Source organism: Pipistrellus hanaki, assembly GCF_964339955.1.
Source record: "Pipistrellus hanaki genome assembly, chromosome: 3".
Classification (NCBI taxonomy): domain Eukaryota; kingdom Metazoa; phylum Chordata; class Mammalia; order Chiroptera; family Vespertilionidae; genus Pipistrellus; species Pipistrellus hanaki.
Window position 1 is genome coordinate 78,608,541 of NC_140505.1, and position 25,816 is coordinate 78,634,356.

The following is a 25,816-nucleotide window of genomic DNA, read 5'->3' on the forward strand; positions in this document are numbered from 1 at the left end:
TAGAAATTAATAAGCAAACAAATATCAGATAGTTATAAGTTAACTAAAATAGGATAGCATGGCAATTAATTGGGTAGTCAAGAAAATCTTCTCAGAAATGACATTTGAACATATACAAATAGGAAGAAGGAGGTAGCATGCCAAGATCAGAAAGAACATCCCAGGAAGGGGGATAATTGCTACTGCAAAAGGTCCTAAAGTGGAGGTAGTCGGGTAAAATCACATAGGCATAAAATCTAAGGAATTTCGATTTTATTCTGAGTAAGATAAGAAGCCATTGACGGGTTCTAAGCTGAAAAGTGATTAAGTCCCACTGGCTGAAGTATAGAAAGTAAATGGGGTTGAGGGAAGGAATAGAAGCTGGAAACTAGTTGGTGGTATAATGTAGTCATTCTGAAAAGCTAGGATAAAGGAGGCACTGACTAAGCTGGTGGTAGTAGTAAAAACAGAACAGGAGAGAAAGTTGACAGTATTTACTGATACAGTATTCCCCCTTCCTCCCCCTTATCTGTGGGGGATATATTCCAAGACCCCCAGTGGATGCCTGAAAATACAAATAGTACCAATCCTATTAATATATATACTGTTTTCCTATACATACATTCCTAAGATAAAGTTTAACTTATAAATTGAGCACAATAAGCGATTAATAACTAATAATAAAATAGAACCATTATAACAATATACTGTATTAAAAGTTAGGTAAATGTGCTGTGAGACACATGTGCGTTCTCTCTCCCTCTCTTCTTCACTCCTCCCCACTCTGATAACCAAGAGGGCAGCTAAGTGACTTAATAGGTGGGCAGTATGTACACATTGTGGAATTGTTTGTTTCTGGAATTTTCCATTTAATGTTTTCAGACTACAGTTGACCACAGGTCAGTGAAACTGTGGAAAGTGAAATTACAGATAAGGGGGGAGGTGGTGTGGAACTACTATAGATTTGATATGTATGTTTAGAGAGCGAAGAGTCAAAGATTCTTCTAGATTTTTTATTTGAGCAAGTGCTTTTTACTAATGAGGAATAACAGAAAATGGAGCAGATTCGGAAAAGAGAAAATCATATCAAGTTTGATACTGAACGTGAGGAACTAAGTTCAGTAGAAGAATAGGTCAAAATAGAAATGTATTTAAATTGCTAAAGTCAAACATAATAACAACCAGATATGAATCATATCTATCTGTTGCTGCACAACTTAGCTTGAAAAAACAAATGGTCTCTAAGGTCAGGAGTTCAGGACCAGCTTAGTTGGGTGTTTCTGATGCAGGGTTTCTATGAGGTTGCTTTCACGATGTCAGCTGGGGTTGCAGTCATCTGAAGGCTTGACTGGGGCTGGAGGAATTGCTTCTAAGTTCACTCCAGTGGTTGTTGCCAAGAGCCCTAAATCCCTTTCTCAGTTACTCCCAGGTCTTCATCATATAAGCTTCCTGTAGGGATGCTACACAGATTATCATATTTTTAAAAATATATTTTATTGATTTTTTACAGAGAGAAGGGGAGAGGGATAGAGAGCTAGAAACATCAATGATGAGAGAAACATCGACCAGTTGCCTCCTGCACAACCCCCACTGGGGATGTGCCCGCAACCAATGTACATGCCCTTGACTGGAATCGAACCCGGGACCTTGCAGTCCACAGACTGACACTCTATCCACTGAGCCAAACCGGTTTTGGCAAGATAATCATATTTTTTTACATTTGGTTTGTTAGAAGTAAGCCATTAAGTACAGTCAAAGGGAAGAGGAATTAGCCTTTGTTTTTTGAGGAAAGTATATTCAAAGAATTTGTGAACATCTTATTACACCCCTGAAGAATATTGAAAGAATAAATATAAATAACGCCGAAACCGGTTTGGCTCAGTGGATAGAGCGTCAGCCTGCGGACTCCAGGGTCCCGGGTTCGATTCCGGTCAAGGGCATTTCCTGAGTTGCGGGCATGTCCCCAGTAGGGGGTATGCAAGAGGCAGCTGATGGATGTTACTCTCTCATCCATGTTTCTGGCTTTCTATCCCTCTCCCTTCCTCTCTGTAAAAAATCAATAAAATATATTAAAAAAAAAAAAAGAAAGAAAGAAAGAATAAGTAAAAATAAGCTTAAAGCCCATCAAGTATCATCAGATTATATCTTGTTTTTGTGATGACTCTTGCTTAGTATCAGAACGTTAGATTTACACTAAATACTTCTACGACTGAATACTCTTTATATATTCTTAGTCCCTATCAAAGACATAAATAAGCCTAATGGCTTATCACAATGTGAAAATTCTTATCACTTGATTGAGCTTTTATGTCTCTCATCACTTTGTTCATTAAGCCAATATCATTGTGTCAAACATTATTTTATGTTTTTGTGTCTGATCACAGGTTATTGCTTACAACTCAGAAGGTAAAAGTAATCCAAGTGAAATAGTAGAATTCACTACATGTCCTGATAAACCAGGAGTACCCATAAAGCCTTCAGTTAAAGGAAAGATACATTCACACAGTTTTAAAATAACTTGGGGTAAGATTTTATGCATATTTGTACATCATTACTTCTATATTTGATTAAAATGATTTGAATAGTAAGATAATTTTTAAAATACTTAAGTAAATATGTCAGCTAGAGCAAGTTTAATAGGAAATGTGAGTCATGGTTTGAGGATCTTTTTTGTGAAGAGCTATATATGTACTCACACATACTAAGTTCAGAGTTGATACACGAAGAATTTTGTGTCTACTGTATAACTATTAGCAGGGGCAGCATGGTGTAAATGGAAGATTGCTGAACTTATAGCTAATGTCACCTAGGACATCCTGGCTCTCATGAGAAATGAAAATCACTTATTCATTTAAAACAAACATTTACTAAACACCTGCTTATATATTACTTAATGCAGAAACAATATATTAATGAGTTGCTGATAATAATTTAAAAAAAACACATTGTAGATGATTTCTTTTTAAGCAATCCTAGATTTGATATTATGTTTATTAGGATTTTCTGTCATTTTAAATTGCATGTACTTTGCCTAATACTACTTTTGTTTCTTTGGATAGACCCACCAAAAGACAATGGAGGGGCATCCATCAGTAAATATATAGTGGAGATGGCAGAAGGTTCTAATGGTAAGAATAACTATTAAAACGTAATAGATTTATACCAGTCAGTCTACAGCTGTTCATGACTTCACATGCTATATAATAAAAGATTAATATGCAAATCATCCAAACAGCAGAATGACCGGTTGCTATGATGCACACTGACCACCAAGGGGCAGATGCTCAATGCAGGAGCTGGCCCCCGGTGGTCAGTGCAGTTGTCTGGGGGGAAGTGCCGCTCAGCCACAAGCCGGGTTCACGGCTGGCAAGCGCAGCGGTGGTGGCAGGAGCTCTCTCACCACCATAGCAGACATCCCCTGCAGGCTTCTGGACTGCAATAGGGCCTACGCTGGGACACGAATTTTGTGCACCAGACCTCTAGTTCTATATGATCTCTTTTCTTTCCTCTTCATTTTTTCTTCCCTTTGTAGCAATTAGGATTTTGCATGTTACAAACCACTTTAAGTTGTGATCTCCAGAAATATAGCACATCAAACATGAGAGTTCTGTATACTTAAATGATTTCATTTACATTTTCTTATTTTTTTGTTTGTTTGCATTGCTCAAGTCCAGTGTATCTAAACTCTTTTGAAATTAGTTTATTCAGTTAGATTATACCAGATGTACCAGAGAAAATTTATCTTTTAAAATTTACCTTACATTATACTAATTTTAATAAGAAATTTTATACCTACTGAACTTTATTCTTGAATGACACACTTAACAATCCTTATTTCTTGAAATGACCCATTGCCTGCAAAAAAATAAGGATGTCTTTTAATTAAGATTAAACTTCCTGTGGTATATTAATAATATTATAACTTTGTGTGTTATAATGTTATTACTGAACCAGTAAACACATTTAAAATGCTTAATTAAAAGCAAATTATCAATCTCAGCCAAAGTCTGTACAGAGTTACAGAGATATTTCCCTTCAACAAAGATGCAAAATTTGTCTAGGAAGCTACACACATAAAGAAAATTAGATCATTTCCAGGAAACTCAAAACAAGCTTAAATTGTTTCTGACAAATTACGTAAACACTTATTTAGTGAAGCTAGGATATCTGCCGTGTCCATGATACCGAAATGTTAAACATTACCTTGGAGCTGATTGAACATAATTCTCCACCTTACAGGAAACAAATGGGATATGATATACAGCGGAGCTACTAGAGAACATCTTTGTGATCGACTGAGTCCAGGCTGTTTCTATCGTTTACGAGTTTACTGCATCAGTGATGGAGGCCAGAGTGCGGTAATATTTATAGAGAGATTTTTTTTTCAAGTTTGGTCAAATTAAATGAGATTACTGATGACACTTCAAATATTAAAATATATTTATACATGTATAAGAGTAATTTCTATCACCAGATAGTTAATTTTATAGTGAGCAGACTATTCTGTATTCAGTGAATATCTGTTTTCTGCTTGGTGTTTAACTTTGGAAAAACAAATTTTATAAAGATAAATTTTATGCCCGAGCCAATTTGGCTCAGTGGATAGCGTTGGCCTGCGGACTGAAGGGTCCTAGGTCCGATTCTGGTCAAGGGCACATACTGGGGTTGCAGGCTTGATCCCCAGTAGGGGGAATACAGAGGCTGATTCTCTCACATCATTGATGTTTCTGTTTCTCTTTCCCTCTTCCTTCCTCTCTGAAATCAATAAAAACATTTTTTTAAAAACAAGATAAAATTTGTTAATGTTGCTCAATAACCATACACAACAAATATAAATAAAATAATTGTAAACTGGTTTATTGCTTCATAAATTACCAGGACAAACCATAAAAATGTCATTTACAATTTAATATTTACTAAGAAAATATTGTGATGTTTACATATTCGTGGTAATTGTTTTTATTATTAGAGACCCAATAGCCAAAATGAACTTTAAAATGTACCATTGACTATATATGAGACATATGTAATGTTCTGGAAAAGTACAGGGTTTTTTGTTTAATTTATTTTAGAGAGGGAGGAAAAGAAAGGGAAACATGAGTGTGAGAGATACACTGATTGGTTGCCTCCCATATGCGCCCAACTTGGGATCAATCCTGCAACCTAGGTATGTGCCCTGTCTAGGAATCAAACCTGGAACCTTCCCATGCATGGAATGACACTCAACCAACTGAGCCACACCGGCCAGTATTCAAAAGTAGGTCTTTTAATGGGAGTAATTTTTTTCTTTTTAATGAATTTAACCAAGAGTAGTTTCTTAGGGCATTCATAGTTGTTACTATCTTTCAAATGGAATTTAATGTAGTAAAAGTAGTTTTAAAAAATGAATTGTTGAAAATGCAAGTATTCTGAAACTGCATGCAAGTCCTGCCCAACTGATTTGGGATTCTCTAATAAGATAACCTTCCTGGATTAAAAAAAAACACCTCCTACTCTCCCCTTCCCTCCCCCCCCCCAAAAAAAAGCTATTTTTCTAATATAACATTATAGCATTCTTATATAGGATACATTTCTGAATAAGATGATGATCAAATATTTTATTTTATTTATTTTTGGAAAGAAAGTTAAGTGTAAACATTAATACAGTACAGATAAGGCATATATGGCACTAGGTTTGTGTCAATGTTTTTAAGAAAATGTCTTTAAAAAAAAACTAAAAGATTTAAAAAAAAAAAAAAAAAAAAGAAATGGCATAGAAGCTAAAAGTATTACCAAACACCTGGAAAGATGACAGATAGTTGGAAAAACTTATCTAATTTTTTAAATTATTTTTAGGTGGAAAGGAAGAAGAAAATCGCTTTTCTAAATTAATAAATAAACAGGTGAAAAATACAGTATGCAGTAGAATGGCCAAATAGTCTAAATCTCCTGAAAACCTGGTAAATTGCATTCACAGAATGTTAAAACATTCTTCCTTAGAAGAGAATTGCGGTTCCTTTTGGATAGGGTCAAAAACAATGTCCATTAGGTTGTGTTGGATGTAAGGGTTTTTGGGTTTTTATTTATGGTTTGTATTTTTTCGTGTTTTCTTTTTCTCTTTTTTGTTCTGTTTTGTTTTTTATTTATGAAAAAAGAGAAAAGGAAGAGCTTTTCTTTTTGTTTTGGTAACTTATTTTGTATATAGTATTCAGTGTCTTTATTTGTGTATATAACATTTTAGTTTTAATTACTTGCTCTTGATTTTATAAGGTTTGATTTTATTCAGAACTTTATTTTCAGTCAATAGTCAAGTATAATTTCAAATTTGGTACAATCTTTGTGTTTATATTATTTTTCTTTAACAAAAGCAATCTCACTATTTAGTTTGGGGCATTTTTGTTTTGTTTTTGCTTTTGTTTTGGCAGGTATCTGAAACTTTACTTGTGCAGACTCCAGCTGTGCCTCCTGGCCCATGCCTCCCTCCCAGATTACAGGGTAGACCCAAAGCAAAAGAAATACAATTACGATGGGGTAATTTCCATTTTGGTAACAAATTATAATTAAGTTAATACTAAGTATATTCCTCTTGTTAAGTTGCACAAATCTTTCCACCTTTAGGACCCCCTGTGGTTGATGGTGGATCTCCCATTACCTGCTATAGTGTGGAAATGTCTTCTGTAGAAAAAGATGAACCCAAAGAAATTTACCAAGGATCTGAAGTAGAATGTACAGTGAGCAACCTTCTTCCTGGGAAGACTTACAGCTTCAGACTGCACGCAGCTAACAAAATGGGGGTAGGAAAACTGTGATGACTGAATTATAATCACAGTGTGTTTCATGTAACATAATAATTGCAATTCTTATTTGTGACTCAATATTTCACAATGTATAGCTGTAAGTCTATACTGATAAATAAGAGATGGTGAAATCATATAATTGTTATAGAACCTCATTATTTTCAAATCCCACTTATAATTTGTGACATTTTGACTTGAACTGAGCTAAAATTTGCCTTTCAGGTAGTGCTAATAGGGTTCACTTACGAGTAAACTTAGGAGAAGAAACAAGATGATAAGATGAAGTATTTGTCTTTTGGGCTGATTATATGCAGCATTTACTTTCCATTGACAACTAATTGTGATTCTTTTTTGCCTAAGGGGGGAAAAAAGTTGACATTTTAAGCACTTCTGGTTTTTTGAGGATTTTTTTTAAATATAATTAAATATTTGTAGAACTCCATAAATGAACAAAATATAGGTGATATCTCATTTTACAACTAAGGCAGTTGGAGCTCAGATCTTGCCCATAGTTATACAAACTAAGAAGAGGTAAAGATAAGCCTTAGACTTAGGTTTGCCAGATTCCACTCAGCTATGACAACTTCTCTGCATTAAAGCAGGTTCTCTAAGGTCAAAGCAGTAATTTCTTACCTCCGTTGAATAACACTGTTTCTTTGAACTATTCTATAATTAAAATTTCACAAAATTAAACTGAGCTTCTTCCTCCCTATTATTTAAGGTTTCAGTGGACTGTGCTATATTTTATGTTCTCCAAATAGCTATAACCTTATTTTTAAATTTCTTACATCAACTTTATATACTTTGTTAGCATTTCATACATAAGTCATCATATTGAAAGCCCCACAAGGCTGCAGTATTTTGGGATCACAACTTTAATACTAGTATCCTTAATCTGTATTTTTAGGTTTGTAATAATTTGTCTAAATCATCTTAAGTAAATACTTGCTTTCTGTATTTTTCAAAGAATATACCTGTTAGACCCTTCTAAAATTATTGTAAATTTTAAGATAGAATTTATGCCTATCATCTCTTATGCTGTTGGTATCTGTTTCTTCACTCCTCACAATTTTTTCTGACTGATCCCACCTACCTAATTCCCTAATTCTATGCCCCTCTTACAAAAAAACAGTTCATGAAGGAACAAGGGACAGGAGAAAAAATATAGTAAATGAAACTTTAAAATACCCCACATATTCACTTATATGATCATTAAATCTTTTTACTTTCTGTGAATACTTTTAGACTTATATTATGACCAATTAGTCTTGAAGGAGAGGGATTATGCACTTATTTGTGAGTTTTTATCGAGAGCTATGCACTCAGTAGGTGAAAAACGGAAATGGTGGTTATATTTGTTTTTCTAGTTTGGACCATTTTCAGAAAAATGTGATATTACTACAGCCCCTGGCCCACCAGATCAATGCAAGCCCCCTCAAGTGACATGCAGATCTGCAACTTGCGCACAAGTGAATTGGGAGGTATTGTCATTTCCACTTATATTTACTTTCTTAGTCAATTAGAATAGTTTATATAAAATAATAAAGATACTCTTTATATCCTTATGTAAGTTATACAAAGAGTAAGTCTCCTTAAATTCACATGGTAAAAAATGAGCTTTTTTCCTCTTTGAAGCATTTAAGTAAGGTATATTTGCATTGCAGATATTTAGATTTTTATTTATGATGTACTTTGTGTTTTAGCTAAGGTTTTGTCTCAGTAATGAGATACTTAGCTATTGACCTTTATCCTTTTCTTAATTTAAAGGTCCCTCTGAGTAATGGAACTGATGTCACTGAATATCGATTGGAATGGGGAGGAGTTGAAGGAAGTATGCAGATATGTTACTCTGGGCCCAATCTCAGTTATGAATTAAAAGGGCTTTTACCAGCAACTACCTATTATTGCAGAGTCCAGGTAAAGGCAATGAGGGCCTTGTCACTTACTCTCTTTACGGTTTTGTGAGCATTTTCATGGCCAAATCCTTGTTAACTATGGACTCTGTTCATTTGTAGGCTCTGAGTATTGTGGGGGCAGGTCCTTTCAGTGAAGTAGTAGCCTGTGTGACTCCACCATCAGTTCCTGCTATTGTGACTTGTCTTCAAGAAATAAGTGATGAAGATATAGAAAATCCCGATTATTCTCCTTCTACATGCCTTGCAATAAACTGGGAAAAGCCTTGTGACCATGGTTCAGAAATCCTTGCCTACAGCATAGACTTTGGAGATAAACAGCCTTTGACAGTAGGAAAAGTTACAAGCTATATTCTAGACAATTTGCAACCAGATACAACATACAGGTATAATATAAAACTGTATTAATGTTTGCCTAGACCAGAGAGACACTTTAAATAGAATAATCATAATCTAAACTCATTTTTCTTCTTACATGGCAATTACAATAGAATACGAATCCAAGCCTTGAACAGCCTTGGAGCGGGTCCTTTCAGTCACGTGATGAAGCTAAAGACGAAGCCCCTCCCCCCTGAGCCGCCTCGGCTGGAATGCGTTGCTTTCAGCCACCAGAACCTTAAGCTGAAATGGGGAGAAGGAACCCCAAAGCTACTGTCACCAGATTCTATTCAGTACCACCTTCAGATGGAGGATAAGAATGGAAGGTTGGTGTTTTAAATTCCTTCTTTAGATAGTTTCTTGGGTCTTGAATATATTTTTATAAACTATAGAAGTAAACAAAATAAATTTTCAAAGAGAATTTGCATAAGAATTTTGAAGTGGGCTGTTTTTGAAGCATTAGAGGAAACGACAATTTTCTGTTTTTAACTTGTGAGTGGGATGTCAAAAGAGAAAAAATTAAGTGGTCTATTCTATGGCTCACTTCTATAACCCAGTGATCTTTACTTTTTTCATTTCATGGCACACATAAACTAATTCCTAAAATTCTGGTGGCACATGAAAAAAAAATTTATACCTATATTTTTTTGCCAGTCTAACAAAAAAAAAATAGGTATAATTTTTATTCATTCACACTGGATGCCTGGTTGTGTTGGCTGTTGTCATTTTTTTATTTGACAGCATAAGGGAAAAGAGGTGAGTGACCCTAACTAAATAGTCAGGTATTGCACATCTTAAAAATTCTTAAGGGATACTAGTTGAAAATCACTGCTCTAACCCTTTTACTCTTTTCATACTTGTAAAAGAAACTTAATCTTTGCTAGGTCTTGAATGCTTATTTCCAGCAAGAGGCAATTTTTACAGTAAATGATTGATTGGCTGGGAGTGTCGGCCTATACACCAAATGGTCACAGTTTGATTCCAATCAAGGGCATGTACCTGGGTCGCAGGTTTTAATCCCCAGGTCAATCGAGTCGGGCGGGAAGACAACCAATCTGTGTGTCTCACATTGATCTTTCTTTCCTTCCCTTCCACTTTTTGTAAAAATCAGTGGGAAAATATTCTTGGGTAAGGATTAACAATATATATTGAGAGAGAGAGAGAAAGAGAAAACCGTATAAGCATTCATTATTCATTCTCCAACTTCCAAATAGCTGAACAGTCAGTCAAAAATATTGGGAAACTTTCAACATATGATGTTAAACTTCCCATCAAACAGTTTGAGTGGATAATTCATGGGAAATTATATATTCTCTTACACTGCTATATAAATCTCTAGAAAACATCACCAAATCAATTAAAATTATGCCTGGGAATTGAGAGTTACTTTTTTTATGTCATAAATTATATGCTTACGACTCTAATTAGAAATAATTTATAATGAAAATTGTGTTCTGAGTACCTTTAAAAATGTGTACATCAAAACACAGCAATCAAGAATCCTGGAAAAAAAAATAGTTTCCATGGTTTGATATGAAATTTAGCAATAATTTTTCAGAAAATTATGCCAAATTCAAAAATTATCATCTGATGAAAAAGCAAATTATTTATCTGGAGTGACAAACCAATCCTGACATTAAATTCTAGAAATAAGTTATTATTCCTAAATTATGTCCCAATTAGTATTTTATAAACATAATGTAGTCAGGGATTTTTTTTTTTAATGTTTTATTGATTTTTTACAGAGAGGAAGGGAGGGGAATAGAAAGTTAGAAACATCAATGAAAGAGAAACATCAATAAGCTGCCTCCTGCACACCCCATATTGGGTATGTGCCCACAAACAAGGTACATGCCCTTGACCAGAATCGAGCCTGGGACCCTGGAGTCTGCAGGCCGACACTATCCACTGAGCCAAACCAGTTAGGGCTCAAGGATTATTTTTAATGATTCCTTTCCATTTTAGGTTTGTATCCTTATACAGAGGTCCATGTCATACATACAAAGTACAAAGACTTAATGAGTCGACATCCTATAAATTCTATATTCAAGCTTGTAATGAAGCAGGAGAAGGTCCTCTCTCCCAAGAATATGTTTTCACTACTACAAAATCTATTCCAGCTGCCTTGAAAGGTAAGTTATACATCTTTATTTTCTTTAATAACAAATGGTTTTTAAATGCATTTTCGCCAAGTGCTTTATGTACTGTTATTAAAATTTATCATCCAGTATCTTTGCAACATTTAAATTAAAATAAAAATACTAAATTGAGCCCTGGCCAGTGTGACTCAGTTGACTGAGCATCGTCCCATTCACTGGAAGGTCACTCGTCCTCTTCCTGGTCAGGGCATGTGCTCGGGTTGCAGGTTAGGTCCCCAGTTGGGTTATGTGCACGAGGCAACCGATTGATGCTTCTTTCTCATATCAGTGGTTTTCTCTCTGTGTGTCTTTCTTTCTGTCTCTGTCTCTGTCTCTCCTTACTTCTCTCTCTAAAAATCAATGAAAACATATATTTTTTAAAAATAACTAAATTGAATAGTAGATAGGCTGGTTTTCTAATAAGGCCATTAGCTGTTTCTGCTCTTATTACTTAAAGGGGGGAAAATTGCAAATTCTGGTTGCATTGTCATTGTTATTTCATTCATTTCTATTTTAGGGAGAGAGCCGGGTTGTTTGTTTAGAAAAACATAAATTCTTAGTTGATTTGAATCTTTAAATCAAATATACACACACACACATTTGTATATACATATACCTTTAAAATCTGTTTCAGAGGGGTTCTTATTTTAAAGTTACTGCAGCAAGATTGTACTTTGTGCATTTATCCAAAAATACTGAATTTCTTCTATCTCTCTCTCTCTCTCCCAAAAATACTGAATTTCCTCACACTCTGAGGACAAATCACAAAGACTTCTAATACAGTGTCTTCAATCATGTACTTGAGTATACCATTTGTTAAGCAGATCCATAATTAATAGGACTGTTCCTGAATAGTGTTTCTAATAATGTTGACAGAGTTCCACTGATCATTTTTCTGTTCTCTCGTCCAGTTTAATAACTCTTAGTCTTAATAAGATTGCTGATTTTGACCCCTTTGTACCTGACTATTGAGTGAAACAGTCATATGTAGTTGAAGAACTAGAGGTATAATAGTTTTCAGCTCATCCTCTTAAATTATAAATTTCATGTTCTAGTTATGCTCTTAGAAATACCATAGTTTTGGTTTTTTTTAACTGCCATATACCCCTCTGTTGGCTTTTTACAATAAAATAGTGCTCACCTTGACACATCTTTAAGTCAGTCTAGCCATTGTAGCATCTGTATAGTTTATGACATGAAGATAATGAGTGAACTATTGACCATTTCTCTGCAAATTTCAAAAATCCACTGATGTTTATTTCAAGTTAATAATTAAGTTTTACAGTTTTGTTGATTTTGATTAAGACAAGTGTTTGTGTAATGTTCCAAGTAAAAATTAAGAAGAGCAGATTTTTATTCCTACTTTTTGCTCTCTACAGCCCCCAAAATAGAGAAAGTAAATGATCACAGTTGTGAAATGACATGGGAGTATTTACAGCCAATGAAAGGTGATCCTGTTATTTATAGTCTTCAAGTTATGGTGGGAAAGGATTCCGAATTCAAACAGGTATGTGCCACAATATAATTCTGTGGATATATACTTTTACCTTTCTCATTTTTATGAATTTTTCAATGTAAGATTTTACTGTCTTTATCTTCCTAATTCAAAAACATTTGTTCAACTGATAGAAACAGAGAATAAATAGTCACCAGATAATGGGTTGGAGGTAAAAAAGGTAAGATAAGGAAGTACAAATTGACAGCTATATAAATAGGCTCGGGATGAAAAATACACCATAGGGAATATAGTCAATAATCTTCTATACACATAAAGAGGTAATATGCTAATTTGTCCATTACAGTGTCCCAGTCACAACCAGTCTGTGGGCAGGGATGGGAGCAGAGACCTCACTCACTCCCAGCGCTAACATCACACCACCTCCCCGCCCAGCGCTGAGGTGAAGCTGCCTGCCTGCATCCCCGGCTAGGGACATGATGCTGCAGGGGCTGGGCTTGACGGGGGGCCTCAGGCTGTGCCCCTGCCTGGCAGGACTTGATGAGGGACCTCAGGCCACACACCCCACCTCAGCGCCGGGCTGGGACACCTCAGGTTGTGCCCCCCACCCCCAGCCCAGCGGTCTTGACAGTAGGGACTCAGACCGCACCCTCTGCCCCAGCACCAGGCTGGGAGACTTCAGGTCGCATCCCCTGCCTGGCAGGGCTTGGCAGGGGACCTTAAGCCCAGCACCAGGCGGGGGGAACTGAGGCTGCAACCCCCACCTGGAGGGGCTTGATGGGGCCCGGGGGGGGGGGGGGGGGGCATGGGGCGCGAGGCGCGAGGCGGCGGGTCTGGGTCTCCTGCGTTTTTGAAGTGTGTGCGTGCGGGTGGTGGGCAGGGACTTGATGTGCGTGCAGGTGGTGAGCAGGGACTTGACTCCAGGTGCTGTGGCATGCCCCAGACTCTGACAGGAGGGAGGTTTTATATACATTTTACTCATTTTCTTTCATCTCTGACACTTCTATTATAGAGAAAGGGCAAATGGCAATATTAAAATATTTCTTCTAATTCCCTTTTAATGTGCATGAATTTCATGTACCGGGCCACTAGTATTATAATAACTATGTTTGTTGTCAGGTACTAGATTTATTGGGATGATCACTTCACAAGTTATATGAATGTCTAAATCAGTATCACTGAAACTAATGTAATATTGTATGTCATGTGTAATTGAAAAAAAAAAAATTTGTTCAGTACTTACAATGTTCCAAACATTAGTAACTACAGTGTCTCAGGATCCAAAATATTTTGGATGTGAGCTACACTTAAACAGAATGTTCATTCATTTGACAAGTATTTATTGAACTTTGTACCAGGCACCCAGGATACAACACTGAATAAAAAGTCCTTGCCTTCATGGAACTTATATTCTAGTTGAAAAAGAGATACTAAAAGTAAGAAAATACATTAGTATATCATATGTTGGATAATGGTAATTGCAGACTGGGTAAAAGGTAAAGGAATACTGGGGAGACAGGCAGCTGGTGTTATTTTATACAGGGAGTCAAATGACTTGTGAATAGAGACCCAGAGAGGGGTGTTCCAAGAAGAGGAAACAATAGGAACAAAGGCACAAGGCAGGAGTCTGAGGGTTAGATTTAATGAAGTACAAGGAGGCCAGTATGGGTAGGGCAGTGCGAGCAAGGGAGAGAATGGTAGATGAAGTCAGGTAATGGATGGGCAAGGGGGTGGGGATTTTATGAGTGGTGTGGATGTCATGTAGGGCATTATAGGCCATATTATGACTTCTACTCCATGTAAAATAAGAAGCCAATAGAGGATTTAGACCAGAGTTGTCACATGGTCGTTTTGGCTAGAGTGGGACAAGTACAGAAGCAGAGAGACCATTATGGAGGCTTTTACAATAATAGTAATAGTCATACTATACACAGTTGTTGTAGAAGCCTAGAGGAATTATCAACTCCCTGCTTAAAAAATTCAAAGATAAAGAACTTGTTATGCAACTTAAAAGCCTAATTTAACTTCTATATTTATTTTATCTGATTTTCCATTTTTTGCTGTCAACCTTCTTGAGAGCTTTTAAACTGTGTTGTTTTGATTTTAGTATCTCATCTTCTGTGTGTGTGTGGGGGGGGGGGGTTCCCCCACTAGAAAATCAATCATTCATCTTTATTTCAGTCTTCATTATAATTATTAATAATAAGGTATTTTCCAATTAAAAATACATTTTTTTCCTCTCGAATTTTAAGTATGGAAATGAAATTTCTTAACTGAAAATACAAAAGGCCCCAAAGAGTCATATTAAATTAGGCATGTGATTGTTTTTCTCTATTAAGCCATCTGCAAATTGACATGATAATTAGATTTAAATGTAATTTACAGATAAGCACGTTTCCTTCCAAGGAGGAAGCAAAATTAATATTCAAGCAAATGTAATTGTGTTACCTGTTTAAAGGAAACAGGGACCCCACATTTGAGTAGTAAATTAATTTTAATAAACATATCACTACATAAAGAGCAATGCTAATTCTAATTTAACTTAAAAGCTAAACCCTATCATCACTTTCACTTATTTTAGATTATAAACACTGTAAAACTTAAAATACTAATTTCCTTAGAAACTTCATTTTATTATATGTAGCTCATCTAAATCTCTTAAAAGTCTTTTTTTAAGAATTCAATATTATCCATAAAATTTGATGTTTTATTTAAAATTTATTTGATACTCAACACATGTATTGAATACTACATATGAAGAATTATTAACTTACTGTTCTGATTTTAAAAACTTGTTTAGAATTAAATTTAAGAAGCAGAAATTTTATAAACATGCCATTTTATTTAGCCAAACAAATAAAAGGTAATGAAGATAAAAATTACCTTATAACAAGGAATGCTTTATTCTAGATAGACTTTAGAATATTTTCCAAAAGGGGTGTCATTAAATGAGTCTTTTGGGGGACTGGTGAGCTTAGGAGGAACTATGAACTCTCAAGTGTGACTCAAAAATGGAATATGTAGAGAGGAGGCCAGGTCTAGGTGGGTCTTTATTCTATAGCAGTAAGGACTGTTGATGTTTTTAAGAAGGGAGGTTATTATTTATAAATTGATGGTTGCAGTTCTAGACTAGCCTCTAAAACCCTGTTTAACCTATAAATGTTGCTAGGTTTGAGGATTTGGAAGCAAATTAGTGGGGCAACAATTGATTTCTTTGCATTCTTCTCTTTCTTTATCCCTCTTTGATCAGCCAGTGGCTGTCACCAGCCCTTGCTGCCTTCTTTGGCTCTGTGTCCTGCATGCTGAATAGCACCTCACCTAGACTTGTTCCATTCTCTAAAATTATAGTCTCTTTCTGACTCCTTCTCTCACATACAACTCATATATACAGTATAGCTGACCTTATTGGCATTAAAGAAAGACTGTTTTCTTGGGAAAATTCATGCCAAAAGTGAGGTGTCTGCTGGCTCTTAAACCTTCTTGGAAGTGTGTGTGCTTTTAAAAACAAGTGGTTTTAACCAAAATGGCATTTCAAGTGGTATAAAAAGGTGAAAAGACAATAGAGCCACTTTCGAAGCAGATCAACCCCACTGGAGAGTCTGTGGCTAAGGCAGTTCTTGTGTCAGAGCTCATTATGTTGCGTATACCAAGAAAACCAACTCAAACTGGCTTTTATAAGCAATTAAGTGGAAATCCTCTTAGGGAGAATCCTGAAGGTAGTCAGGCTTCAGGACTGGTTGACTTCAGAAACTCAATGAAGTCATCAGGGTTTCTCTCAACAGTGCTGCCCTGGGCCATGGGAACTTACTCTTTTTTATTCACATTGGGCAGGGGACACTTAGGGTTACAAAGCCATCCCTGGACCAGTGACTGTGCCAGGGTTCAAGCCAACCAGGACCCACTGCAGGCCAGCTTCTCCTAGTACATAGCTGGGTAAGGGAGAGTTGGATACCCATCCAAAATCAGAATGCTGTTGGCAGTCAGAGAATGGGGACTGGAACAGAGGCCTATTGGATTCTGTACAACTTCTTCCTCTCTGAACTTAAATTCTCAAAAAAGGGCTCCTCAAAATGCCCTGCAGAACTAATGAATGTGAATATCTGGAAGTGGGATCCACAATACTTATTCTGTTTGTTTGTTTGTTTGTTTGTTTGTTTCAAGTGGTGCTTGTGCACAATAAATTTAAGAACTGCTCTAAAAGCTCCAAGTTTACCCTGGCTGGTGTAGCTCGGTTGATTGGGTGTTGTTTTGTGCATGGAAAGGTTGCTGGTTTGATTCCTGGTCAGGCCACATGCCCAGGTTGTGGTCTTAGTCCCTGGTAGAGAGCTTGCAGGATGCATCCCGTCGATATTTCGATCTCTCACTTCGATGTCTCTCTTTCCCTCCTCATTCCTCCCCCTCTAAATATCAATAAAAATATTTTTAAATAAATGAAATAAAAGCTCCAAGTTCACTTACAATCCCTCAGCGATAATAAAGGGGAGTAAGGGTAGAGAAAAGAGCTCTGTGGTTATTTGTCTATCATCACTTTTTTGTGAGGGTTTTTACTGTTCTCATCATGTATTGACACTACAAAATAATTATTTGCAATAGCATATGCATAAATTATACAAGGACCACATGTGACCATATTATATGACAGTATATGCTTTATTATGTGTCATTATGAATAATTACTTTTAAATTTAAATTTATCAAATGCATGTTAAATATTAAGAAAAAGCTTAAATTCACTCAGTCTAAACATAATATATTGCTGAAATCATAGTCTTTTAGTTACTGCTATAAGTATATTGTGCAAAATCATATATTGATATATAATGTACACAGAAAGTAAAACTAATTAAACAGAATTTGCTCCTCTGTAATGACAGTTTCAAAAGTGGTTATCTTTGATGGTAAACATGTACACATATCCTTAAGAGATAATACTATTTTGAAATTTTAGTACTAAAGTATTTGGTAAATCTAGCCAACCAAATAAGTTTTTAGAATGTGAGTATAAAAACCTGCAAAGAGATATAAACGGGCAAGATATTATTTAAATTTTTATTGGCCCTACTTCTACAACTATAATTTTCCCCATGCTATGATATATTCAGAAAGCTAAAATAAAGACAAATACCAATTTGTGGGAGTCTAAATTTTCTTTAAAGGTTTTCTTATAAAATTATGTTGCAGTTGGCATACTATCTCAAAGTTCTTGGTCAGCTAAACATGCACAAATTTCACAAGCTTTGGTTTAGTCTGTAATTCTCTTTTTTTTTTCTTTTTTTTTTTAATGTATATGTATTTTTTTATTTCAAAGAGGAAGGAAGAGGGGGACAGAGAAACATCAATAATGAGAGAATCATTGATCGGCTGTCTCCTGCACGCCCCACACTGGGGTTCTAGCCCACAACCTAGGCATGTGCCCCAATCAGGAATCTAACCATGACCTCGTACTTCATGGGTCGGTGCTCAACCACTGAGCCACACTGGCCAGACTTGTCTGTATTCCTTAATTAAAATGAAAAGTAAAAATAATCTCTTACCTTCCATTTTCTTAACTGTAAACTGCACTGATTGATATTTGCCACACTCTTCTTATGATAGCAAATATGGGGCTATTTTGTTTTTGTTTTATTTTAAATTTATGCAATACAATCTTCGAGCAATATGGACCAAAAAAATTATGAATTAGAGTTTTACTTGCCCTTTACTATTTACTAAAGCCACAACAATTTTACCTTGTCAGTATGAAAAGGGTGGGTGAGGCAAAAAATCGCGTTATTCATTTTAATCTTATTTTTTATTCTGAGACCCTACCCAGCTCATCTCAAGCTTAATGCTTATTTTCTCTCCCCCCCCCATTTTTTTAATTCATTTATTATCTGTGTACATAATTTAACATTGTACCCCCTCCCATACATACCCCCCTCCCCAGAGTTTTGTGTCCATTGGTTGTACTTATATGCATGTACACAAGTCCTTCGGTTGATCTCTTATCTCCCCCGATCTCCCCAACCTGCCCGCTGTAATTTGACAGTCTGCTTGTTGCTTTACTGTCTCTATATCTATCTTTTGGTTCATCAGTTTATAATGTTCTTTATTATCCATAAATGAGTGAGGTCATGTGGTGTTTCTCTTTCATTGACTGGCTTATTTCACTCAGCATGATGTTCTCCAATTCCATCCAGGTTGCTGCAAATGATGAGAATTCCTTTTTTATGGCAGCAGAGTATTCCATTGTGTACATCTACCACAGTTTTTTGATCCAATCATCTGCTGACGGGCACCTAGGCTGTTTCCAAATTCTGGCTATTGTAGATTGTGCTGCTATGAACATAGGGGTGCATATATCCTTTCTAATTGGTGTTTCTAGTTTCTTGGGATATATTCCTAGGAGTGGGATTACTGGGTCAAATGGGAGTTCCATTTTCAGTTTTTTCAGGAAACTCCACACTGTTCTCCACAGTGGTTACACCAGTCTGCATTCCCACCAGCAGTGCACGAGGGTTCCTTTTTCTACGCAACCTCGCTAACACTTGTCGTTTGTTGATTTGTTGATGTTGGCCATTCTGACAAGTGTGAGATGGTACCGCATTGTTGTTTTGATTTGCATCTCTCGGATAATTAGTGACTTTGAGCATGTTTTCATGTGCCTTTTGGCCTTCCTTCTGTCTTCTTTTAAAAATATTCTATTTAGGTCCATTGCCCATTTTTTAATTGGATCATTCATTTTCCTTTTATTTAGTTGTATAAGCTGTTTGTAGATGTTGGAGATTAAACCTTTATCAGTGGTAACATTTGCAAATATGTTCTCCCACACAGTGGGCTTTCTTATTGTTTTGTGGATGGTTTCTTTTGCTGTAAAAAAGCTTTTTATTTTGATGTAGTCCCATTTGTTTATTTTCTCTTTAGCTTCCATTGCCCTAGGGGCAGTATCAGTGAAGAAGTTCTTTTGGCATATGTCTGAGATTTTGCTGCCTGTGGATGCTTCTAGTATTTTTATGGTTTCCCGTCTGATGTTTAAGTCCTGTATCCATTTTGAGTTTATTTTTGTGTATGGTGTAAGCTGGTGATCTAGTTTCATTCTTTTTGCATGTACCTGTCCAATTTTCCCAACACCATTTATTGAAGAGACTGTCTTGACTCCATTGTATATTCGTGCCTCCTTTGTCAAATATTAATTGAACATAGTGATTTGGGTTGATATCTGGGTTCTCGATTCGATTCCATTGATCTATATGTCTGTTCTTGTGCCACTACCAGGCTGTTTTGAGAACAGTGGCTTTGTAATATAGTTTGAAGTCTGGTATTGAGATCCCTCCTACTTTACTCTTCTTTCTCAGGATTGCTGTGGCTATTCGGGTCTTTTATTGTTCCAAATGAACTTTTAGAGAGTTCTTTCTAGGTCAGTGAAATATGCCGTTGGTATTTTAATGGGGAGTGCATTGAACCTATAGATTGCTTTAGGACGTATAGACATTTTGATGATGTTGATTCTACCAATCCATGAACATGGTATGTTCTTCCATCTGTTTACATCTTCCTCTATCTCTTTTTTCAGTGTCGTGTAGTTTTCCGCAAATAGGTCCTTTACTTCCTTAGTTAAATTTATTCCTAGGTATCTTAATTTTTTTGGTGCGATGGTAAATGGAATTGCTTTTTTAGTCTCTGTTTCTGTATTAATGCTTATTTTCAATAGCTTCATTTAGGTATAAAAATCTCTTTAAATTAGTTTTAAACAAGTTCATCTGTTTTTTCAGTCATGTATCTACAGTTGTCTATAAGATATCTCCCTATAGCCGAAACCGGTTTGGCTCAGTGGCTAGAGCGTCGGTCTGCGGACTGAAAGGTCCCAGGTTCCATTCTGGGCAAGGGCATGTACATTGGTTGCGGGCACATCCCCGGTAGGAGGCGTGCAAGAGGCAGCTGGTCGATGTTTCTGTCTCATCGACGTTTCTAGCTCTCTCTCTCTCTCTCTTCCTTCCTCTCTATAAAAAAAATCAATAAAATATATTTTTTTAAAAAGATATCTCCCTATGTACATATTCTCCTAACATCTAAAACACAAAATTGAAAATCTGATCATCCATCTTCCCCCCCCCCCCCCCCCCCGATCTCTCCTCCCCAACTTCTTTCTTATTTCATCAGCATTATAAACACTAAGCTCACTTTAGTGCCTAAGTTTTAAACTCTTTGAAGAATTAGCAGGGGTCCTCAAACTACGGCCCTCGGGCCACATGCGGCCCGCAGAGGAGTCTGATCCGGCCCGCCAGGTTTTTTGGGCAGTGAGTGCAGCCGAGGTGTTACAGTAGGAATTAGTAGTTCATATAGTCCGGCCCTCCAGCTCTCTGAGGGACCGTGATCTGGCCCCCACTTTAAAAAGTTTGAGGACCCCTGAATTAGGGGTTAGGGGGTATTAACTCTTAAGTAAGTAATAATCATTTCTAAAAATGATCCATAAAAACTATGCTAAGGGTTCATAACCTTATGCTTTTATGCACAAGAGGCCCTGTGCTGCCCACCTCCCTCAATCTCTCCCTCAACCTTATAATTAGGATTCCTTAAAACACTCTTTAAATATCATACACCTAAAGTAACCCCTGTGGATTCAAACTGAAATTTTCAACTAGTGTATTAATATATTCCTTCTATTTGTCATATCTCTTACCTATCACCTTCATGCCACTTGTTGAGTTTTTTTCTCCTAACCATAGTACTATGTTTATTTGGAAACAAATGGGGAAAGCAAAGAAAATTTTAAAGACAAAAATATCACCCATTGTACCCATTAGATAAATACATACTGTTTTTTACTCTTTTACAAAATTGTCCTCATTGTATATATGCTGTTTCTCATGGCAGCCTAATGCAACCTTCTGGATTAACTTAATCCTTTTACCATTGCCTAATTATGAACCTCTTCTGCATTCCCACTCAGAGCATTCATCTTCATCCTCAAAACTAATGCATAATCACCATTATCTCTAATACTTACCTTACAGCTTACCTCTTTAAATAAAGGTTATATATACACACACTCAGCATCCATTGATAATACATTTTGAAGTAAAAATAATCAATAGTTCATTAATTTAGTTGCCTTTTATTAAGTACCTATTACATTCTGGATTCTAGAGACACAAAAATGAGACAATTCTTACCTCATTCCCCTTGGAGCAAACTAGTATGTAAAAAAATTAAATTTATAACACAGATATAATTGAGGCAGCTAAGATAGCTTGAAAGAATGGTAGCCCAGGTTTTGGTTAATCTGACTTACAATCTACCAGCTAGCTGGGAGAACTCAATTGGAAGGTCACTGTGAGCCTTGGTTTTCCCACACACAGAATCATGGAAGGGACTCATTAAAGGAAATGATAGCTTCATATATTGAGCACTCACTATATGCTGGGCACTGTGCTAAGTGCTTTAACAAGTAGTAATTTATTTCATTATCATAATTACCTTGCAAGATAACCACTATTATGCCTGTTATACCAAAGTAATTGGAGTCTAAGATAAGGTGACCAGCGTCCCGCTTTTGGCGGGACAGTTCCGATTTTTAACAATTTGTTCTGTGTCCCGCGGCGTTTAAAAAAAAAGTCCAAAAGATTTCAAAGAATATTTCCAAAAATGGAGACTTTTTTAAAACGCCACGGGACAAATTGTTAAAAATTGGAACTGTCCTGCCAAAAGCGGGACGTCGACGGTCACCTTAGTCTAAGATCACATGGACTATAAAGTGGTAGAGCATAGCTTGGACCCGGGGTGACCAATTCTAATACATATTCTCCTAATCCTAGAACACACTCCTGAAAATCCATGGAATTTCATTCTTATTTCCCTTGTAAGAAGGAGGACTTCAGGTTTTAAGATCCAGTTCTGTTATTCTAAGTGATCTCTTTAAAGTCTATTAAATGATTTACCATAGACACCTATAGAAAGCTCCTTGCCATTCATTCACTGTTTTATTCAGCATATATTTGAAATTGTACAAAACCAGTTATACAGAGATAAGATGAGGGGATGAGATTAGATACTTCCTCCTTTCATGGAAAGATTTCACAAAAGTTTGACTTCGTACATTTGAGGAAACCAGGGACTATTTTGCCTGTTCAGCTACTTTGGGGTACATCTTCACTTCTTAATTGTTCTACAAGTTCTGTGAGGGTAGATCTTACATTGTAACTTTTCAGATTTCTCCATATGTATAATATTTTTTAAATGTCATTTGAAAGATAATAGCAGCTTCCATGTTTAAAAGTAATTCTGAAACTAGCCAATTTTAACAAAGACTTTTCTCCCCATCCTCCTCACGTAATTCTTTTTCCAATTTCTCCCACACAGATTTACAAGGGTCCCGACACGTCATTCCGGTATTCAAGCCTCCAGGTGAACTGTGAATACCGTTTCCGCGTGTGTGCTATTCGCCAGTGCCAAGACCCTGCGGGGCACCAGGACCTCGTAGGTCCCTACAGCACAACAGTGTTCTTCATCTCCCAGAGGACTGAGCCGCCAGCCGGCGCCAGCAGAGACTCTGTGCAGAGCACCAGGACCCGGCGAGCGCTCAGCGACGAGCAGTGTGCAGCCGTTATCCTCGTGCTGTTTGCTTTCTTTTCCATTTTAATTGCCTTTATCATCCAATACTTTGTAATCAAGTGAAAATATAACTTTATTTTTAATACTGTATTACATTTTATTTTGTCATGTACTAAAATTATTTCTGTATTGCTTTTCCCAAACAGTGGCATTTAGCACTGGCATTGAGACAACAGTCCATCATTTTTGCCATTTTCAGTGCTTATATCGTTAGGTAGAGGCTGCACTTCATTAGGGTGCAAGCCACAGAAATAGCAATCTTTGTTTTTTTGTTTGGTTTGGGTGTGGGGTTTTTTCCCCTTGTCTTTTTTTCTTCTGTCCTTTCTTTCTTTTTTCTTTTTTGTCTTTTTCACATGCCTTCTTGACAAACAAACCTTCTAAGAGGCAAGAATACATAATGGATATTTTGACCAGTCAGCATGAGTGTAACACTGACAACCTGATCTGTTTGTTTTAAAGATTATTACCTAGTGAATGATTTAGAATGATTAAAATTTACACTAAAACATGCTATAAGAACGTTAAAGTCTGATGCTGTGAAAGCAATCTAGTGCTATATTTCTACCTCCTCGTTTGTCTTAATTATTTGGTAAATGGGATTATGATGAATAACTGGAGGAGCTTAGCAAACAGAAACGGTGAAAGAATATGCATGAAAAAGAAGAACCACTTGTTTGACTAATGTGGAGTTCTTTATTACACTATATTTTCATGAATTCACAGATAAATCACTTAAAGAAAGCACAGACAGTTTACTTGGCCTAAATTAATTTAATGTTTACTCAAAAGGCACCTCTTCAGGTCTTGAGAATATGGAAAAGAACAGAGGGCTTTTAGATAGTTTTTGTAAAGTAATCATAGTCAAACCTATTTAATTTGGTTTTGTGAACCTTTGAACTATTTGTATGTGTATAAGAACATACATGTACATTTGTGGCATATAAATAAACTATACATACCACGTGTAGAAATACACATGCACACATTCATCTATCTGGTATAGGCTCATTTTTTAAGAACTATAAGTTTTGCTGCTTCTTCCATAACTACTGCCATCACCATCAGAATTCATAATCAAATCTAACCTTTTTGTTTGGAACACCAAATTTAAAGACAAAATTAATTTGCACCAGTAAACTTCAAACTGCTTTCTTTCTTAAAAGACTAATGTTTAATGTAATGTCTGTTTGAATACTTCCAAATTGTTGATTGCATGTGTTTAATGTTGCATTAGCGCACTTTGCAATTGCATAATTCATTAATGTTTTGTGAGCTTGCATTTTTGAGTTATTGGATGACCAGATTGTATTTTGACAAGTATCACATTGTACATCTTGCATAGATGTCAATGACTGCCAGTAATAATACAGTTTGTTACAAAACTTTATAAAATTCTTGTTTTATCACATCTGTTATCTGTAAAACACTTGTAACTAGCCTTTTTAATTTATTATTTGAATTTTAGGATAGTGAATCACTAATTTTTAGTTGCTGAAGTTAGCATTTTAGTGATTACTAAGCACTTGTGTCAGTCTTTGATAAAGGACATATGTTTTGTACTTTGAAGATCTCTGAAGAATTTCTCTTATATTAAAATGGGCATGTGTTGTAATTGTTTTATGTCAAATGATCCATGCTGTAGAAAAAAAACATTAACCTTTGTTCAAAAAAGAAATGGATGAACTTGGCCTTTCCAAGTGGTAAGAATTATCTGTCAATATAATATATTGTATGTTTACATTTTATTTAAATTTAATCTCTTATGTATAGGCTGATAACTTCCCAAAAAAACAAGTGATTGTGATTGTTTTCTAGAAACTTCTTAAAAGTGCTACATTTGGCAGTACAAATGAGTTTGAGTGTAATAGCCCAGAGATTTCTATAATAGTTGAATGTCTAAAATGGTAAAATGTACCACTGTGACAGTTACAGTGGCTTATGTTTTTCATAGTAATGGAAATGAACTCCTATTTTTGATAGTAAATGTCATTTAATAGTGTATTTGCCATTTGAACCTCACTGCAAAATTAGTGCAGAAGAGAAAACAATTTTTAATGTAATCTTGATTTTACCTCATATACTGTACATTCCAAAAACTCTAAACTTTTTAAAGATTATAGATACACTACCAAACATATCACTTTAAAATTGTATAAGGTTGAACTTCATACAAATGAAAAAATATTATCTCATAAAAATACATAAACTATATAGCAAAAATACCTTTAAAATCCATGCAAAATAAAAGTGGTATCATTCTTTTTTGAGATATGTTTATTATATTCATGTATATTATTTGCTGCTGCTTTTTTTGTTGTTAATTCTCACCCAATGACATTTTTTTCCATTTATTTTTAGAGAAAGTATTGATATAAGGGATGGGGGGGCGGGGGAGATACGGGTAGAGAAGAGAAAGAGGGAGAAGCATCTATGTGAGAAAGACACATCGATTGACTGCCTCCTCCGCATACCTGGACCAGGGCTGGGGATGAAATCTGAAACCCAGGTACTTGCTCTTGACCAGGAATCCAACCCAGACCCTTCAGTCCTTGGGCCAACGTTCTAACCATTGACCAATGCCAACCA

At 36.0% G+C, this 25,816-nt stretch overlaps 1 protein-coding gene across 5 annotated transcripts in view; it reads left to right on the plus strand.

Annotated features, from left to right (window-relative positions):
* The window catches only part of FNDC3A (fibronectin type III domain containing 3A), a 154,218-nt gene extending 128,721 nt beyond the window's left edge, over positions 1–25,497 (plus strand). For all 5 annotated transcript variants that reach the window (XM_084879319.1, XM_084879320.1, XM_084879317.1 and 2 more), the window contains 12 exons: positions 2,364–2,502; positions 3,039–3,107; positions 4,219–4,337; positions 6,384–6,489; positions 6,577–6,752; positions 8,123–8,236; positions 8,523–8,672; positions 8,771–9,054; positions 9,160–9,372; positions 11,012–11,178; positions 12,564–12,691; positions 22,979–25,497. In XM_084879319.1, the coding sequence (XP_084735445.1) occupies positions 2,364–2,502; positions 3,039–3,107; positions 4,219–4,337; positions 6,384–6,489; positions 6,577–6,752; positions 8,123–8,236; positions 8,523–8,672; positions 8,771–9,054; positions 9,160–9,372; positions 11,012–11,178; positions 12,564–12,691; positions 22,979–23,293 (1,980 nt within the window). In that variant the 3' untranslated portion in view covers positions 23,294–25,497. The remainder of the gene's footprint in view (positions 1–2,363; positions 2,503–3,038; positions 3,108–4,218; positions 4,338–6,383; positions 6,490–6,576; positions 6,753–8,122; positions 8,237–8,522; positions 8,673–8,770; positions 9,055–9,159; positions 9,373–11,011; positions 11,179–12,563; positions 12,692–22,978) is intronic.
* The last annotated feature ends 319 nt before the right edge of the window (positions 25,498–25,816 follow it).